General features: G+C 38.5%; 1 protein-coding gene across 1 annotated transcript; it reads left to right on the forward strand.

Moving 5' to 3' along the window:
- Positions 1-14827: 14827 nt before the first annotated feature.
- On the forward strand, positions 14828-18364 carry LOC125964577 (E3 ubiquitin-protein ligase MSL2-like). The gene is given in 4 exon segments (XM_049710682.1): positions 14828-14831; positions 15710-16255; positions 16258-16729; positions 16731-18364. Coding segments are annotated over 4 exon segments (1401 nt in total). The 3' UTR covers positions 17110-18364.
- The last annotated feature ends 2019 nt before the right edge of the window (positions 18365-20383 follow it).

Here is a 20383-nt window from a genome sequence, read left to right on the forward strand (position 1 = left end):
CCGTCCCCCAGTCCTGAGTGAGCCAGACACCCCTAATCAGCTGCTACTTTAACCCCGGCCTGTCTGAGTGAAGAACAGATGCCCTTCAGGCGACCTACACACAGAGGTGGAGCCATATCCACAGCTGAACCCCAGGAGCTGTGCAAACAAAGAAGAGAAAGGGAAATTCCTCCCAGCAGCCTCAGGAGCAGTGGATTAAATCTCCACAATCAACTTGATGTACCCGGCATCTCTGGAATACCTGAATAGATAACGAACCATCCCAAAATTGAGGTGGTGGACTTTGGGAGCAACTGTAGACTTGGGGTTTGCTTTCTGTATCTAATTTGTTTCTGGTTTTATGTTTATCATAGATAAGTACTTAGAGTGTATTATCATTGGTAGATTTGTTTATTGATTTGGTTGCTCTCTTCCTTTTTTTTTTTAATATATATAGAATTTTTTTCCTTTTTCTCTTTTTGTGAGTGTGTATGTTTACGCCTCTTTGTGCAATTTTGTTTGTATAGCTTTGCTTTTACCATTTGTCCTAGAGTTCTGTCTGTCCATTTTTTGTTTTTTAGTATACTTTTTAGTGTTTGTTATCATTGGGGGATTAGATTTTTGGTTTTCTTGCTCTCTTCTTTCTTTCCTTTTCTTTATTACTTTTAAATTTTTTTTATTTTTAATAATTTTCTTTTATATTTCATTTTAATGACTCTTTTATTTTATTTTACTTGATTCTTTCTTTCTTTCTTTCTTTCTTTTTCTCCCTTTTCTTCTAAGCCATTTGGCTGACAGTGTCTGGGGCTCCAGCCAGGTGTCAGGCCTGTGACTTTGAGGTGGGAGAGCTGAGTTCAGGACACTGGTCCACCAGAAACCTCCCAGCTCCACGTAATATCAACTGAAAAGCTCTCCTAGAGATCTCCATCTCAACAATAAGATGCAGCTCTACTCAACGACCAGCAAGCTCAAGTGCTGGACACCCCATGCCAAACAAATAGCAAGACAGGAACACAACCCCACTCATTAGCAGAGAGGCTGCCTAAAATCATAATAAGTCCACAGACACCCCAAAACACACCACCAGACGTGGACCTGCCCACCAGAAAGACAAGATCCAGCCTCATCCACCAGAACACAGGCACTAGTTCCCTCCACCAGGAAGCCTACACAACCCACTGAACCAACCTTAGCCACTGGAGACAGACACCAAAAACAATGGTGACTACAAACATGCAGCCAGCAAAAAGAAGACCCCAAACACAATAAGTTAAGCAAAATGAAAAGACAGACAAACACACAGCAGATGAAGGAGTAAGGCAAAAACCCACCAGAACAAACAAATGAAGAGGAAATAGGCAGTCTACCTGAAAAAGAATTCAGAGTAATGGTAGTAAAGATGATCCAAAATCTTGGAAGTAGAATGGAGAAAATAAAAGAAACTTTTAATAAGGACCTAGAAGAAGTAAAGAGCAAACAAACAACGATGATCAACCCAATAAATGAAATTAAATATTCTCTAGGAGGAATTAATAGCAGAAAAACTGAGGAAGAAAATGGATAAGTGACCTGGAAGATAAAATAGTGGAAATAACTACTGCAGAGCAGAATAAAGAAAAAAGAATGAAAAGAACTGAGGACAGTCTCAGAGACCTCTGGGGCAACATTAAATGCATTAATATTCGAATTATAGGGGTTCCAGAAGAAGAAGAGAAAAAGAAAGGGACTGAGAAAATATTTGAAGAGATTATAATTGAAAACTTCCCTAATATGGGAAAGGAAATAGTTAATCAAGTCCAGGAAGCACAGAGAGTCCCATACAGGATAAATCCAAGGAGAAATATGCCAAGACACATATTAATTAAACTGTCAAAAATTAAATACAAAGAAAGCATATTAAAAGCAGCAAGGGAAAAACAACAAATAACACACAAGGGAATCCCCATAAGGTTAACAGCTGATCTTTCAGCAGAAACTCTGCAAGCCAGGAGGGAGTGGCAGGACATATTGAAAGTGTTGAAGGAGAAAAACCTGCAACCAAGATTACTCTACCCAGCAAGGATCTCATTCAGATTTGATGGAGAAATTAAAACCTTTACAGACAAGCAAAAGCTGAGAGAGATCAGCACCACCAAACCAGCTTTACAACAAATGCTAAAAGAACTTCCCTAGGCAAGAAACACAAGAGAAGGAAAAGACCTACAATAACGAACCCAAAACAATTAAGAAAATGAGAATAGGAACATACATATCAATAATTACCTTAAATGTAAATGGACTAAATGCTCCCACCAAAAGACACAGATTGGCTGAATGGATACAAAAACAAGACCCGTATATATGCTGTCTACAAGAGACCCACTTCAGACCTAGAGACACATACAGACTGAAAGTAAGGAGATGGAAAAAGATATTCCATGCAAATGGAAACAAAAAGAAAGCTGGAGTAGCAATTCTCATGTCAGAGAAAATAGACTTTAAAATAAAAACTATTAGAAGAGACAAAGAAGGACACTACATAATGATCAAGGGATCAATCCAAGAAGAAGATATAACAATTGTAAATATTTATGAACCCAACATAGGAGCACCTCAATACATAAGGCCAATACTAACAGCCATAAAAGGGGAAATCAACAGTAACACATTCATAATAGGGGACTTTAACACCCCACTTTCACCAATGGACAGATCATCCAAAATGAAAATAAATAAGGAAACACAAGCTTTAAATGATACATTAAATAAGCTGGACTTAACTGATATTTATAGGACATTCCATCCAAAAACAACAGAATACACATTTTTCTCAAGTGCTCATGGAACATTCTCCAGGATAGATCTTGCGTCACAAATCAAGCCTTGGTAAATTTAAGAAAATTGAAACTGTATCAGGTATCTTTTCTGTCCACAATGCTATGAGACTAGATATCAATTACAGGAAAAGATCTGTAAAAATTACAAACACATTGAGGCTAAACAATACACTACTTAATAATGAAGTGATCACTGAAGAAATCAAAGAGGAAATTAAAAACTACCTACAAGCAAATGACAATGGAGACACAACGACCCAAATCCTATGGGATGCACCAAAAGCAGTTCTAAGAGGGAAGTTTATAGCAATACAATCCTACCTTAAAAACAGGAAACATCTCGAATAAACAACCTAACCTTGCACCTAAAGCAATTAGAGAAAGAAGAACAAAAAAAACCCAAAGTTAGCAGAAGGAAAGAAATCATAAAAATCAGATCGGAAATAAATGAAAAAGAAATTAAGGAAACGATAGCAAAGATCAATAAAACTAAAAGCTGGTTCTTTGAGAAGATAAACAAAATTGATAAACCATTAGTCAGACTCATCAAGAAAAAAAGGAAGAAGACCCAAATCAATAGAATTAGAAATGAAAAAGGAGAAGTAACAACTGACACTGCAGAAATACAAAAGATCCCGAGGGATTACTACAAGCAACTCTATGCCAATAAAATGGAAAACCTGGAAGAAATGGACAAATTCTTAGAGATACACAACCTGCCAAGACTGAATCAGGAAGAAATAGAAAATATGAACAGACCAATCACAAGCACTGAAATTGAGACTGTGATTAAAAATCTTCCAACAAACAAAAGCCCAGGACCAGATGCCTTCACAGGCGAATTCTATGAAACATTTAGAGAAGAGCTAACACCTATCCTTCTCAAACTCTTCCAAAATATAGCAGAGGGAGGAACACTCCAAAACTCATTCTACGAGGCCACCATCACCCTGATACCAAAACCAGACAAGGATGTCACAAAGAAAGAAAACTACAGGCCAATATCACTGATGAAGATAGATGCAAAAATCCTCAACAAAATACTAGCAAACAGAATCCAACAGCACATTAAGAGGATCATACACCATGATCAGGTGGCATTTATTCCAGGAATGCAAGGATTCTTCAATATACACAAATCATATGGACACCTTATCTTTGATAAAGGTGGCAGGAATGTACAGTGGAGAAAGGACGGCCTCTTCAATAAGTGGTGCTGGGAAAACTGGACAGGTACATGTAAAAGTATGAAATTAGATCAATCCCTAACACCATACACAAAAATAAGCTCAAAATGGATTAAAGACCTAAATATAAGGCCAGAAACTATCAAACTCTTAGAGGAAAACATAGGCAGAACACTCTATGACGTAAATCACAGCAAGATCCTTTCTGACCCACCTCCTAGAGAAATGGAAATAAAAACAAAAATAAACAAATGGGACCTAATGAAACTTCAAAGCTTTTGCACAGCAAAGGAAACCATAAACAATACCAAAAGACAACCCTCAGAATGGGAGAAAATATTTGCAAATGAAGCAACCAACAAAGGATTAATCTCCAAAATTTACAAGCAGCTCATGCAGCTCAATAACAAAAAAACAAACAACCCAATCCAAAACTGGGCAGAAGACCTAAATAGGCATTTCTCCAAAGAAGATATACAGACTGCCAACAAACACATGAAAGAATGCTCAACATCATTAATCATTAGAGAAATGCAAATCAAGACTACAATGAGATATCATCTCACACCAGTCAGAATGGCCATCATCAAAAAGTCTAGAAACAATAAATGCTGGAGAGGGTGTGGAGAAAAGGGAACACTCTTGCACTGCTGGTGGGAATGTGAATTGGTTCAGCCACTGTGGAGAACAGTATGGAGGTTCCTTAAAAAACTACAAATAAAGCTACCATATGACCCAGCAATCCCACTACTGGGCATATACCCTGAGAAAACCGAAATTCAAAAAGAGTCATGTACCAAAATGTTCATTGCAGCTCTATTTATAATAGCCCGGAGATGGAAACAACCTAAGTGCTCATCATCGGATGAATGGATAAAGAAGGTGTGGCACATATATACAATGGAATATTACTCAGCCATAAAAAGAAACGAAATTGAGCTATTTGTAATGAGGTGGATAGACCTAGAGTCTGTCATACACAGTGAAGTGAGTCAGAAAGAGAAAGACAAATACCATATGCTAACACATATATATGGAATTTAAGGGGAAAAAAATGTCATGAAGAACCTAGGGGTAAGGCAGGAATAAAGACGCAGACCTCCTAGAGAACGGACTTGAGGTTATGGGGAGGGGGAAGGGTGAGCTGTGACAGGGCGAGAGAGAGTCATGGACATATACACACTAACAAACGTAGTAAGGTAGATAGCTAGTGGGAAGCAGCCGCATGGTACAGGGATATTGGCTTGGTGCTTTGTGACAGCCTGGAGGGGTGGGATAGGGAGGGTGGGAGGGAGGGAGATGCAAGAGGGAAGAGATATGGGAACATATGTATATGTATAACTGATTCACTTTGTTATAAAGCAGAAACTAACACACCATTGTAAAGCAATTATACCCCAATAAAGATGTTAAAAATATATATATATATATACACAAATCACTCAACGTGATACACCATAATAACAAATTGAAGGAGAAAAACCATATGATCATCTCAATAGATGCAGAGAAAGCCTTAGACAAAATTCAACACCCATTTATGATAAAAAACCTTGCGGAAAGTAGGCATAGAGAGAACTTTCCTCGACATAATAAAGGCCAACATCGTCCTCAATGGTGAAAAACTGAAAGCATTTCCACTAAGGTCAGGAACAAGACAAGGATGCCCATTTTCACCACTCTTATTCAACATAGTTTTGGAAGTTTTAGCCACAGCAATCAGAGACGAAAAGGAAATAAAAGTAATCTAAATCGGAAAAGAAGAAGTAAAGCTGTCACTGTTTGTAGATGACATGATACTATACATAGAGAATCCTAAAGATGCTACCAGAAAACTACTAGAGCTAATCAATGAATTTGGTAAAGTTGCAGGATACAAAATTAATGCACAGAAATCTCTTGCATTCCTATACACTAATGATGAAATATCTGAAAGTGAATTCAAGAAAACACTCCCATTTACCATTGCAACAAAAAGAATAAAATATCTAGGAATAAACCTACCTAAGGAGACAAAAGACCTGTATGCAAATAATTATAAGACACTGATGAAAGAAATTAAAGATGATACAAATAGATGGAGAGATATACCATGTTCTTGGATTGGAAGAATCAACATTGTGAAAATAACTCTACTACCCAAAGCAATCTACAGATTCAATGCAATCCCTATCAAACTACCACTGGCATTTTTCACAGAACTAGAAGAAAAAAACTCACAATTTGTATGGAAACACAAAAGACCCCGAATAGCCAAAGCAATCTTGAGAATAAAAAACAGAGCTGGAGGAATCAGGCTCCCTGACTTCAGACTATACTGCAAAGCCACAGTAATCAAGACAGTATGGTACTGGCACAAAAACAGAAAGATAGATCAATGGAACAGGATAGAAAGCCCAGAGATAAACCCATGCACATATGGTCACTTTATCTTTGATAAAGGAGGCAGGAATGTACAGTGGAGAAAGGAAAGTCTCTTCAATAAGTGGTGCTGGGAAAACTGGACAGGTGCATGTAAAAGTATGAGATTAGATCACTCCCTAACACCATACAGAAAAATAAGCTCAAAATGGATTAAAGACCTAAGTGTAAGGCCAGACACTATCAAACTCTTAGAGGAAAACATAGGCAGAACACTCTATGACATGAATCACAGCAAGATCCTTTCTGACCCACCTCCTAGAGAAATGGAAATAAAAACAAAAATAAACAAGTGGGACCTAATGAAACTTCAAAGCTTTTGCACAGCAAAGGAAATGATAAACAAGACAAAAAGACAACCCTCAGAATGGGAGAAAATATTTGCAAATGAAACAACTGACAAAGGATTAATCTCCAAAATTTATAAGCAGCTCATGCAGCTCAATAACAAAAAAACAAACAACCCAATCCAAAACTGGGCAGAAGACCTAAATAGACATTTCTCCAAAGAAGATATACAGACTGCCAACAAGCACATGAAGGAATGCTCAACATCATTGATCATTAGAGAAATGCAAATCAAAACTACAATGAGATATCATCTCACACCAGTCAGAATGGCCATCATCAAAAAATCTAGAAACAATAAATGCTGGAGAGGGTGTGGAGAAAAGGGGACCCTCTTGCACTGTTGGTGGGAATGTATATTGATACAGCCACTGTGGAGAACAGTATGGAGGTTCCTTAAAAAACTACAAATAGAGCTACCATATGTCCCAGCAATCCCACTACTGGGCATATACCCTGAGATAACCATAATTCAAAAAGAGTCATGTACCAAAATGTTCATTGCTGCTCTATTTACAATAGCCCGGAGATGGCAACAACCTAAGTGTACAATCATCGGATGAATGGATGAAGAAGATGTGGCACATATATACAATGGAATATTACTCAGCCATAAAAAGAAACGAAATTGAGCTCTTTGTAATGAGGTGGATAGACCTAGAGTCTGTCATACAGAGTGAAGTGAGTCAGAAAGAGAAAGACAAATACCGTATGTTAACACATATATATGGAATTTAAGGGGAAAAAATGTCATGAAGAACCTAGGAGTAAGACAGGAATAAAGATACAGACCTACTAGAGAATGGACTTGAGCATATGGGGAGGGGGAAGGGTAAGCTGTGACAAAGCGAGAGAGAGGCATGGACATATATACACTACCAAATGTAAGGTAGATAGCTAGTGGGAAGCAGCTGCATAGCACAGGGAGATCAGCTCGGTGCTTTGTGACCACCTAGAGCGTTGGGATAGGGAGGGTGGGAGGGAGGGAGATGCAAGAGGGAAGAGATATGGGAACATATGTATATGTATAACTGATTCACTTTGTTATAAAGCAGAAACTAACACACCATTGTAAAGCAATTATACTCCAATAAAGATGTAAAAAAAAAAAATAACGAATGGCAGAATTTGAAATACCAAATTTTAGATATTTAGGCAATAAACACTTCTGTATGTCACAGGATTTTTTTAAAGCTACGTATTAGGGTTTCATCTGGCAAAAAAAAAAAAAAAGAGAGAGAGAGAGAGATACACACTCACTGTAGAAAATTTAGAAAAGAAATAGAAACAAGTTTGTGGCCTTGGGTGTACAGAATATGATTGATTAATCCTTTCTTCCTGACACGCATACTCATTGTTGGTCTAGCATGGCCTGCTTATTTTATCTTACTATTTTAAGTAATGTAGTCACTCATGAACACACCACCAGCAACAAGAGGTAGGACCCTGACCACACCTGCATGGTCTTCTCCCCAGTTCATCACCCTGCCTCTTCCCAGCTGAGTTGCCTATCATCCTGAATTAGTATTTATCACTACCTTGCTTTTCTTTGTATGTTTTCCTTGCCTTTATATACATATGTGCGTGTTTTATATATATACATATACACACACATTGTGATGGTTAATTTTATGTATCAATTTGGCTGGGCCACAGGGCGATTAGCTATTTGTTCAAACATTATTCTGGGTGTTTCTTTGAGGATGTTTTGGGATGAGATTAACATTTACATTGATGGACTTTGAGTGAAGCAGATTGCCCTCCACAATGTGAGTGGGCCGCGTCCGATTCAGCAGGTCTGGATAGAACAAAAAAGACCGGCCTCCCCAAGCAAGGGGGAGTTCTTCAGCAGACCGCCTTCAGACTCAGACTGGAATATCCACTCTCCTCGGTCTCCAACCTGCAGCCCAGCATGCAGATTCAGGACTTACCAGGCTTCATAACCACAGGACCCAATTCCTTATAAGAAATCGCCTCCTGTATATATATAAACATCCTACTGGTCCTGGTTCTCTGGAGAACCCTAATACACATATATATTTCCTAATGTTTTTAAGGTCGTTAAATGTAAAAAAGGGATTCATGCTAAACACAATCCTTTTTAACTTATTTTTCATTTAATACAATATAACTAAAATTTAGCCATATTGTTACATGTCACTATAGTAGTTCATTTTGGCTACCTTATGAGAGTCTGTTCTGTGGCTATTCTACAGTTTATTCATTCATTCTCCTGTTGATGGGCACCCGGGTTGATTTCAGTGTTTTGCTACGGAAATAATTTTTTAAAATGAAAAGAATATTAAAGTATATTTCCTCCGACTAAAAAAAAAAAGAAAGAAAATAAAGGACAAAGTGATATGGATACAGAAATTTGTAGAATGTTTGTGAAAGGGAATACTGAGAAGAGCTGTGAATCTCAGGATTCTCTAAGATTGGATTAAATATAGTTGGGTAAATGGATTTTGTTGGGAGTGGGCTATTTGGATTTGGTTTGGATTTGGTTTCTCTGTTAAGAGAACAAAGTTTTCTTGGAATGCTCCTTTTGATAACAAATTGTGTGAGTTTCTTTGCCTTTAAATGATCTGTGTTTGCTTTTGAAATATTTTCACTTTGGTTAAGTGAATAAGTATTGTCTGCCAGATTCTAAAAGATTGACCTCCAGCTACCTTTGAGATGCTTCAAAGTAACCCTGAGGCATCTCAGAGAAATATTAAATTAACTATGATTACCTGGTATGTTAAATTACAGGGAAAGCATTGTCAAATGAATGATAAGCCTTCTCCGGTTATACTGTATGGATAAATGTTATTAATACAGATATTCTAAAAATTACATGAAATTCCTAAAAATCTGGTATGTCCTGATAAAATGTTACCAGTCATAATTCTGGCTATTGTAACCAAGTTTCTTTACTGATTAAATCATAATCAGGTGTTTAACCATGACTTTTATATCTTTCTGTCATTTAAAGACAGTTATTGTTGTATTCTGATGCTTTTGCCAAAGTGCTTTACCTTCAAGAAGATTCACTTCTTGAAATTTCCTTCAAGAAGGAAATTTTGACAAGTACAAGTCTCTGATAAATTTCAGATTATACCACTGAACTGGGTAAGAAATTAAAGAATCCTGATAGAAAACCTGGTAGCTTCATAAAAAGTTAACAAAAGGATTAGTTACTGAGTGAACTGGTGAATATAGGTATAATGTTTATGGGTTTTTGTCTGGAATATTACTGGTTTTGATCTATATTTTTCAGATATAGGGAAGCCCTTCCCCTCAAGCTACTATGACTTAACAGCAATTGGGTAAATTACACCTCTATGTTTAGAATCGAAATGCTATTCTTTCTCTCTGCCTGGTCTCTCCAGAAATAGGAGAGTCTCAGGTTCTGAGGAGGCTTATCAAGTGAATGGGAAAAACTATCTCCTGGCATGTGCAAGAATTTTGATATTTTGGAGACCTCTAAAAAAGAGAAGTCCACTGAGGCAGAATCTGATGGCAGGACTTTGTCATGGATTTCCTGGCCTTGAGAGGCCTTTGTGGGAATTCAGTCTGAGACTCCTGAGGAGTTCGACCAAAGCCAGTGCGGAGGAGCCTATGTGGTCAATAGACTGGACTTATTTTGGAAACAAATTAGTCTTGATTCGGCTGTGTTTGTTGGAGATGAGGGTAATTAGGGAGAAAAATATTATGTTTCAATAGATATTAAATTCTAGTTCTGTTAATGCTGTTGTGTTAAGCACACTTTTGCCTTAATATTCAGGAGGACAAGAAAATTACCTAACAGAGTTATCACAGAGTATAACTACTCATGATATATGACACTGCTTGCTTTAAGTCTATTGCTAAAAGCACACGTACAAATGCTTGTGTGACAAATGGGTGTAATAGATTTTATATATATATATATATATATAGCCTCTAAAATGATTCCCTATTAACATACCTCTGAGCTTGTTCACAATATCTGATCAGTTTTCCCCCAATATGAAAAACTAGGCAGATATAAAGGAGGCCTAGCACCCCAGCTGCTTGCTGGTGCAAGCAGCTGACTCACCCCAGCATTGAGGAATGGATATTTTGATCATCAAAGTTTTCTACTGAAAGATTTACAATCAAAAGTTAAAATGATGGAAGAATCTGCACACATTGAAGTATGGGGAAATCATTCTGGCTTATACATGGTGTAACTTAAACTTTACTGACCAAAGTGGCCTGTTTTGTGAACTTTCAGACATGCATTGTACACCTACTTTGGCCATTGAGGATAAAAGTACATTTGAAAGTCAAAATAGAGTAACCATGGTTCAGACATCCAAGGTAATACTAGGTGGCCATTGTGGATGTGACCTCAGATATGTTCCTGGGTTGCTGAATTTTCTGAGCTGTGTCAGACTAGGGGACACCACTAGCCATTCTCAAAGCAATGTCTGCTGGCAGCTAGAAGCTGCAGCCTTACATTTTCAAGGTTTCTTCTTGTAACAATTAAATTTTTAGACAATAAGATTCTGTAGATCAGATGTTGGCATAAAAAAAGGAGACTGTGTAGTGGCCAATAGCTCCTATTGTGTATATGTTAATACAACACCAGAAGTTAAAACCTACTTAAATAAAAGACTGGCTATCTGGCTACGAGTCTCCCTAAGGTGCTGGGCCCAGACTAGGTTTCAGGTTTATTCTCCTGATTTCCTCAGGGAATGATATCTGTTTTCTCTCTTAAAGTTAGTTTGAATTGGGTCTGTTGCACCAAACTGGCAGACCAAGGGATTGAGGTTTTAATTATACCAGACGCAGATCCAGGACTTGGAACTTAGGGATATTTATAATTTGGTGTACCTTCCCAAAACTGAGGCAGGACTATGCCCCATTTCAGCAGGAAGTACCCAGAGTGGTTGTCCTCATGTTCGCTGAAAGATTTGGGGAAGGTTGAAAGACAAGGTGGGATTGAAACCAAGTCCCCCTACACCTGAGTTTCTCTGCTGAGTTTATGATTAACCTCTATACCCAATATGTTATTCCCTTTCTTATCCAGCACCTGTTCTCCTCAAGATTGAGAAGTATCAAAGAAAAGGGAGATTGAAACTGAGCAGGACCCTGGGCCTCCTGGACATGAAAGCCTTTCTGGCCCCCAATTCTTGTTTGTAGAAATTACGTTTCATTCAGCTCCTTGACCCTCGATGAATTCCAGAAAACAGATTCAAACAGTTGTTAATCAGGGAAAGGATAGAATGCAGAAACAAAGGAGGAGCAAGCAAGAAACAATAGGGCAGCCTTGGGAAAGGGTCCTGGTTCCTCCTCAAGAAATATACATAAAAATATCTTTAAGTTCTTCTGCAATCCCCCACCCACCCATGTGGAGGATGGCAACTTCAGACTGAGCACAAGATTTCTGGAACACTGCCCTGTTACCTCACCACTGAACAGAAGAAAGTCACACACCCTGCACCCCAAATTTTGCCTGTAAAAACTTTCCCCAAAAAACCATCAGGTAGTTTGGGGTTTTTGAGCATGAGCCACCCATTCTCCTTGCTTGGCCCTACATAAATCTTTCTCTGCTCCAAACTCTGACGTTTCAGTTTGTTTGGCCTCACTGTGCAGCAGGCACACAAACTTGTGTTCTGTAACACTACTGGTATATGACCTTCTTTTCAGTAGTTCTTGACCTTTGGAGCTACCACTACTGGCAGAGAGTTCCTAAAACATTTGGAATTTCCTAACTTTTGAAAGCAATCAAGATATCTTTTGTTAGTTAATGAAGTGACTTTGGAAACCCCCTATATAACCTAAGGATGGGTGCTGGTTGTCAGTGGAGACAATCATGTGATTGGAGGGGTGGAACTTCCAGTCCCATCCTCTGACATTCAGGGAGGTAAGAGGGACTAGCAGTTGAATTGAACCCTATAGCCAATGAATTGATCAATTTACCTATGTAATGAAGTCTCCAAAAATAACCCAAAAGAATGGTGCTTGAAGAGCTTTCAGTTTGGTGAACACATTGAGGTCAGGAGAACAGCAAGATTAGAGTCGCATGGAAGTGCCACCACCTTACCCCATTTCTTGCCCTTTGCATCTCATCCATCTGGCTCTTAACTATCCTTTTATAACAGGTGATCTAATAAGTAAATGTTTCTCTAAATTCTGTAAGCCACTCTAGAAAATTAATTAAATCTAAGAAGGAGGTCAAGGGAACCTCCAATCTATTTGTGACTGGCAAGTCTGATTGTCCCCTACAGTCTTGTAGGTCTGAACCCTTAAACTGTGGAATCTGATGCTATATCCAGGTAGATAGTGTCAGAATTGAATTGAATTATAGGACACCCAAGCTGGTCCAAAGTGTTGCTTCTTGGATGTGTGAGGAAACCCCCTCCCTCACACATTGGAACTGGGTGATCAGAGTCCTTATATCACAACAGAATAAATGCAAAGAGAGTAGAAGGAAGGAGATAATAAAGAAAATGATACAATCATAGAAATAACCAACAACTCAAAACATAGTTTTTGAAAAAATTTATAAAATTGATAATCTCCTGTCAAGATCAGAGAGAGAAAACAAAGAAAAGAGAGAGAACCGATTTCTAAGATCTAGTTAAAAAAGGCCGGGTACATAATTATGAACCCTATAGACATTAACACGATAAAAAGAAGATATTATGCACAAGCCAACAGTAAATTAGAACTCTGAACAACTTGGACAAATCCTTTAAAAACACAACTTACCAAAGAGGACACAAAGAAATAGACAATTTGAAAAGAGTTATCTTTATTTATTTATTTTTTATAAATTTATTTATTTTATTTTATTTACTTTTATTTTTTTGGCTGCATTGGGTCTTTGTTGCTGCATGTGGGCTTTTCTCTGGTTGCCACGCGGGGGCTACTCTTCATTGTGGTGCACAGGCTTCTCATTGTGGTGGCTTCTCTTCTTGGGAGCATGGGCTCTAGGCACGTGGGCTTCAGTAGTTGTGGCACACGGGCTCAGTAGTTGTGGCTCGTGGGCTCTAGAGAACAGGCTCAGTAGTTGTGGCGCACGAGATTAGTTGCTCCGCAGCATGTGGGATCTTCCTGGACCAGGGCTCGTACCTGTATCTCCTGCATTGGCAGGCAGATTCATAACCACTGCACCACCAGGGAAGCCCCATTATTTTTATTTTTAAAAATTATCTGTGAAATTTAAAACTCCCACCCCCCAAAAAACTTCCCAACACATGTCTTCACTACTGAATTTTACCACATATTTATTTTAAAAATAAATACATAACAGAAATTCTCCCAGAGAACAAAAACAGAAGAAAGATTTCTTGACTTGTTTTAGGAGGTTAAAAACCCTCAAAATACCAAAGAAATTATAAGAACTAAAAAACATTATAAACAAAATATTAGCAAACTGAATCCACATAATACTTTATGAACAAGACAGATAAGTTGCAGAAACACAATTTTGTTTTACCATTTGAGATTCAATAAGTGTGACTCACAACATTAAAAGGAAAACAAAATATGTAAAAGATTTTGTCATTTCATGATAAGCCCTAATGAAATTCAGTAGCCATCCATAATAATAATGATAATAAAAAACATTTAGCAACTTTGAAAGTGTTCTTAATCTAATAAAAAGTATGCATGAAACACTTGCAGCAATTATCATAACTAATATTCTCTTGAATAATTCTTATCCAATACAAGTAAAAAGATGAGAATGTCAGATGTCAATTCTATTCAACAGTGTACTGCTGTTCACAATAAGTGCCATTGAGCAAGAAAATGCAATAAAAGAGATCATGAGGATTGAAAAGAAACAACTGGAATTTTCATATTTAGAGCTGTCATGAGAGTATGCATAGAAAATCCAAAAGGACCTACAGATAAAATATTAAACTTAATAAGTTAATTTAACACGGATACTGGAAACAAGGACAAAATATCTTTTAACATATTTCTATAGATTAGCAAAAACCACACAAACACATACACATGCACATAAACTCTCATATAAAAAGAGTTGAAAAGCCCTTATATTCTGAGACTGAAGATGTGTTTTTGAAAGTCAATCATCCAGAGGTCATAGTTAAAGTCATGGGTAAATTAAGGTTTTCCAAGGTAAGGACACAGAGGAAAATCACAAGTCCAAGAAACCGCCTTTGAGGGATGATGACTTGGGGGAGGGAGGAGAATAAGAAGAGTAAAGAAAACAAGGAAAGGCATAATAAGAATGTGGAAAAACTGTTACAAGACATCAGAAAGCATAGTAATATCAGAATTTTTTAGCAAGTAAATATTCTAACTCAGTTCTTTTAAAAGGAAAAATGAGGGCTTCCCTGGTGGCACAGTGGTTGAGGGTCCGCCTGCCAATGCAGGGGACACGGGTTCGTGCCCCGGTCTGGGAAGATCTCACATGCCGCGGAGCGGCTGGGCCGGTGAGCCGTGGCCGCTGAGCCTGCGCGTCCGGAGCCTGTGCTCCGCAACGGGAGAGGCCACAACAGTGAGAGGCCCACGTACGGCAAAAATGAAATCTGTTGTGCTCATATAACTAAAATATCCAGAGGTAGGTCAGTCTCCACATGTGGTCTTTGGCTCTGTCATCATTCTGTTCTATTTGTGAACTTCATTCCTGGGCCAGCTTTACCTATGGAACAAAATTCTATAGCAACTTGGAGCTTTGAAGGCATCATACCCCCAAGACAGAGTCCCTCCTTCCTCAACCACCAAATATAAACTATTGCTTTATTTAAGTGGGATCACCAATTATTCCAACTAAGTGCTGAGGGAGGAGGTGAAATTCTGTTCATTATCTTAGGTTCTCATCTGGGGTCAATTTTGCCCCCGAGGGACATTTGGAAATGTCTGAAGATATATTTGGTTATTGTAACTGGGGAGGTACTACTGGCACCCAGTGAGTAGTGGCCATGGATGCTGCTAAAAATCCTGCAGTGCATTGAACAACCCTCCGTAACAAAGAATTATGCAGCCCAACACGGGATATAATAGAAGCAGTCGACTGTTCTTCTGATATTTTGGCTTTGCTTAATGATGGATCATTGTTTTGTGAGGAGATGGAAAAACCCTCAGATTCATCCTTTACTTTGTGTTTGACACATTCCCCTTTACCTTCGACCTCAGAACCCACAACTGATCCTCAAGCTAGTTTATCTCCAGTATCTGAAAGCACCCTCAGCATTGCTATTGGCAGTTCTGTTATCAATGGTTTGCCTACTTATAATGGGCTTTCAATAGATAGATTTGGTATAAATCTTCCTTCACCTGAACATTCAAATACAATTGATGTATATAACACTGTTGACATAAAAACTGAGGATCTGTCTGACAGTTTGCCACCTGTCTGTGACACGGTAGCCACTGACTTATGCTCCACAGGCATTGATATTTGCAGTTTCAGTGAAGATATAAAACCTGGTGACTCTTTGTTACTGAGTGTTGAGGAAGTACTCCGCAGCTTAGAAACTGTTTCAAACACAGAAGTCTGTTGCCCTAATTTGCAGCCCAACTTGAAGCCACTGTATCCAATGGACCTTTTCTGCAGCTTTCTTCCCAGTCTCTTAGCCATAATGTTTTTATGTCCACCAGTCCTGCACTTCATGGGTTATCATGTACAGCAGCAACTCCGAAGGTAGCAAAATTGAATAGAAAACGATCCAGATCAGAAAGCGACAGTGAGAAAGTTCAGCCACTTCCAATTTCTACCATTATCCGAGGCCCAACATTGGGGGCATCTGCTCCTGTGACAGTGAAATGGGAGAGCAAAATTTCTCTTCAACCTATAGCAACTGTTCCCAATGGAGGCACAACACCCAAAATCAGCAAAACTGTACTTTTATCTGCTAAAAGCATGAAAAAGAGTCCTGAACATGGATCCAAGAAATCTCACTCTAAAACCAAGCCAGGTATTCTTAAAAAAGACAAAACAGTAAAGGAAAAGATTCCTAGTCATCATTTTATGCCAGGAAGTCCTACCAAGACTGTATAAAAAGCCCCAGGAAAAGAAAGGGTGTAAATGTGGGCGTGCTACTCAAAATCCAAGTGTTCTTACATGCCGCGGCCAACGCTGCCCTTGCTACTCTAACCGCAAAGCCTGCTTAGATTGTATATGTCGTGGCTGCCAAAACTCCTATATGGCCAATGGGGAGAAGAAGCTGGAGGCATTTGCTGTGCCAGAAAAGGCCTTGGAGCAGACCAGGCTCACTTTGGGCATTAACGTGACTAGCATTGCTGTGCGCAATGCTAGTACCAGCACCAGTGTAATTAATGTCACAGGGTCCCCAGTAACAACGTTTTCAGCTGCCAGTACACATGATGATAAAAGTTTGGATGAAGCTATAGACATGAGATTCGACTGTTAAATCAGTGGGTCTTTAAACCTACCTCTGGTAGGGAAATAGCTACAGTTTTACGGCAGCTATGGTTTTGTTGGTTTAACTTGCAGGAGCTCCTGCATATAGATCACTTATATCAAGTGTTTTCATTGCTAAGTTATATGTGTTAGTGTCGGGGAAATAGTTTGCAGATAATGGAGGAGTAACCCTACAACTATATGTCCTTAGTTCTTACAGAACCTCATAGTTTGAGAACAAATGCTGATGCAACTGATTTATACAAAACGAACTTTGGCAAGGAAAATAACATTAACCTCACTGTTTATGGTCATGCTTTGTGCATAATCAAAGTTTATGATTAAATGTAAGGAAGTGGTATCTAGTCAGTCCATAAAGATTGTGCTCATATTTTGTTAAAAAATAGCCATTAGTTTGTTCAGGAGACTCAGTGCTACCTTCAGATGCCATTGATGTTTCTCCTGTTGAAAAGCTGATGTGTCCAGCTCAACCTTTGTGCTGACATAATACCATTTCTAATCATGAAAATTGGCTACTGGTGTATGTAGCAGTTCTTAAATCAGCAGTATTATGAAAGAAAAATTGCCCCTCATTAGAATGTTGAAGAAATCTGTCTTTTAAAAGTGAACAAACTGAAATTCTGTCAGACTGCAGATGTTTTTAGCTGTTTATGCCACAAAACTCTTCTGAGTTGATCCCCATTTTTAGTTAAGTCTGACTCATTTCTAGGGAAAAAAACAAATCCTTCACTTTGAGCAATGTTCTAATAAGATAAATGAAGTGGAGAAGAACAGTTCTATTCTGAAGGTAATTGAATTTAGACTATGGTATGTGACAGAATTTTTAAAAAAATTATTTAAATGTTTTATTTAGAAATTGGGATTTATTTAAAATAATTTTAGAATAATGCTCCAAAAGTTACTCAGATTTATGCATTATACGTATTGCCATTGGCCACTTCAAAGTGATTTTCGTTTCCTCTGTTTGCCAAAGACTTTATTTTGAATATGCTTTTTACTTTCTTTCCTTTTTTTTTTTTTTTTTTAGGGTGCTATTCATTGTGGAGACTTCTTTATAGAGGCCTAATAAAAATGCCTTTTTATGAAGCCTGTGCGTTTAGTTGGGTTTGAAGCTAGGAGGATATTCTTTAGAATACTCTTTTGCATGTAAAGCACAAACTATGTTTCAGTTTAAATGCACTTCTTCCCTGTAATTTTTATGGGGGAGATAAGTGAGTCACAACATTCTGTTGAAGGGAAATCTAGTCAGTTGCTTGAAAGAGCCCAGCCCAAATAAAACAAGGACTGACTAGGTTGTAAAGAAATGACCTTATGATTTAAAAGAAGAGTTGCTGCTTTGACAGTGCTTATTTAAAGAAAAATACTGCTGGAAAATTTTCAGTTTCTACTACGTTCACCATCTCTCCTGAGATCTGACATATGTCGAAGTTATGTTTTGATTTGGCACACAGCATGTTCAATGATGGTTACTCACCTAGTACAAGACATGGAGAAGAAACCTTTGGACACAGAGCAGATGACACCTTCTGTTTTGTAGTGTATCCTGGTGTCATTTTCTGTGAATGTGGTCAGGTAGAGTTGTTTTTGTTGTTGTTGTTGGGTTTTTTTTTTTTTTGTCTCTTTTGGTGGGTGGGGGTGGGCTAAAGCCATAGGAAGAAAAATGTGATGTATGTGTCCAGTATGTACTATTTTGTTTTTGTTTTGCAAGAAGAGTTGAACTATTTTTGATAACAAGAGTAAATGGTGGAAAATGAAAAAAAAAAAAAAAAAAGAATTATGCAGCCCAAAGTGTCAACAGTCCAAAGCCTGAGAAATCTTTAGACAAGAGTTTCTTAAAATTAAATGTTCATCTGAATAACCTAAAAGACTAATTAAAACACAGCATTCTAGTTCCCATTCCAGGATTTTCTGACTCAGTAAGTCTAGAGTGGGGCCTGAAAATGTCTTCATCTAACAAGCTCACAGGTACTACTCCTGCTGGTGGTCCATAGTCAACACTCCATGAAACACTCTAATCAGGGCCCTGGCCTGTAGCTGAAGGTGCAGTGAAGCATAGGACAGCATGTTGGCTCTATAAGATGAGTTGGAGTTTAATGCATCCTGGAGAAATAAACAGCCGTGCTAATGCAGAGAGAAAAAACTATGTCTTCAGCCATTTCCTACCCTGCCCAAATCCTAAAGTCCATGTTGTTCTAAAATGTCCAGGTGGGAGAACTGCTTCCAGTACCCCTGGCTTCTGAAGAATTCCGCTTGCTCTGACCTCCCTTCCTAAGTCCTTCAAAAAATATACCCAGACCTTGCCTGCGCCTGCCCGGAGCCAGCGGTCCTCCACGCACCCCGCATCCAGGGAGACGCGCTGCACACCGGCGGAGCAGACATGGGCAGAGCGATGGTGGCCAGGCTCGGACTGGGGCTGCTGCTTCTGACACTGCTCTTACCTACGCAGACTTATTCAAATCAAACAACTGTTGTAACACCTTCAAGAAACTCCTCCCAGCATACCTCAGCTGCCCCCAATCCAGCGAATGCCACCACCAAGGCAAATGACTGTGCTCTGCAGTCAACAGCCAGTCTCTTGGTGATCTCGCTCTCCCTTCTACATCTCTATTGCTAAGAGATTCAGGCCAAGAAACATCTATACTTCTCCATCCTCTAAACCCAATTCAGATGGCATCCAGACATCCAGTGTGACAAAGGAAAAAAGAAAACAGGTCTTCATTGAATTAATCTGCTAGTTCCACACCTTATTTTATTGACAGAAACTGCTGAGGATCCCAAATTTGATTGGTTTGAAGAGCATGTGAAGGGTTTGACTAGATGATGAATGCTAATATTAAACCTGCTGGAGTTTCCTGTACAAGATGAAGAGAGACAACATCCAAAATTAGTTAAGAGATGATTTCCTTAAATGTGGCTTAAGAAGTATGGACACATAAAACTCTACCTTGGAAGAATAGATTTTATCTTACGTAGAGATAAAGAATGGGATGTGGAACAGAGATTCAGTTTTCATTTGGCTCATTAAATTTATAAGGCCATAAAACAATGAGGTAAAACAGAAAGCTGTGATTCTATTTATATGTACATTAGAAGGAACTTCCAGGTGCTACTGTAAATCCTCAATGTGTTGTTTCAGCAGTACTAATTTAATGCTGATGTACCCTAGAGAAAGTTTTATGTTAAGCTATCACTGTTCTCTTGGGAACTGAAATCTTTCCCTTGGGGATTGGGTTTGACATTGCATTTGAATTTTTATATAGTCA

Source organism: Orcinus orca, chromosome 1, assembly GCF_937001465.1.
Source record: "Orcinus orca chromosome 1, mOrcOrc1.1, whole genome shotgun sequence".
NCBI lineage: Eukaryota > Metazoa > Chordata > Mammalia > Artiodactyla > Delphinidae > Orcinus > Orcinus orca.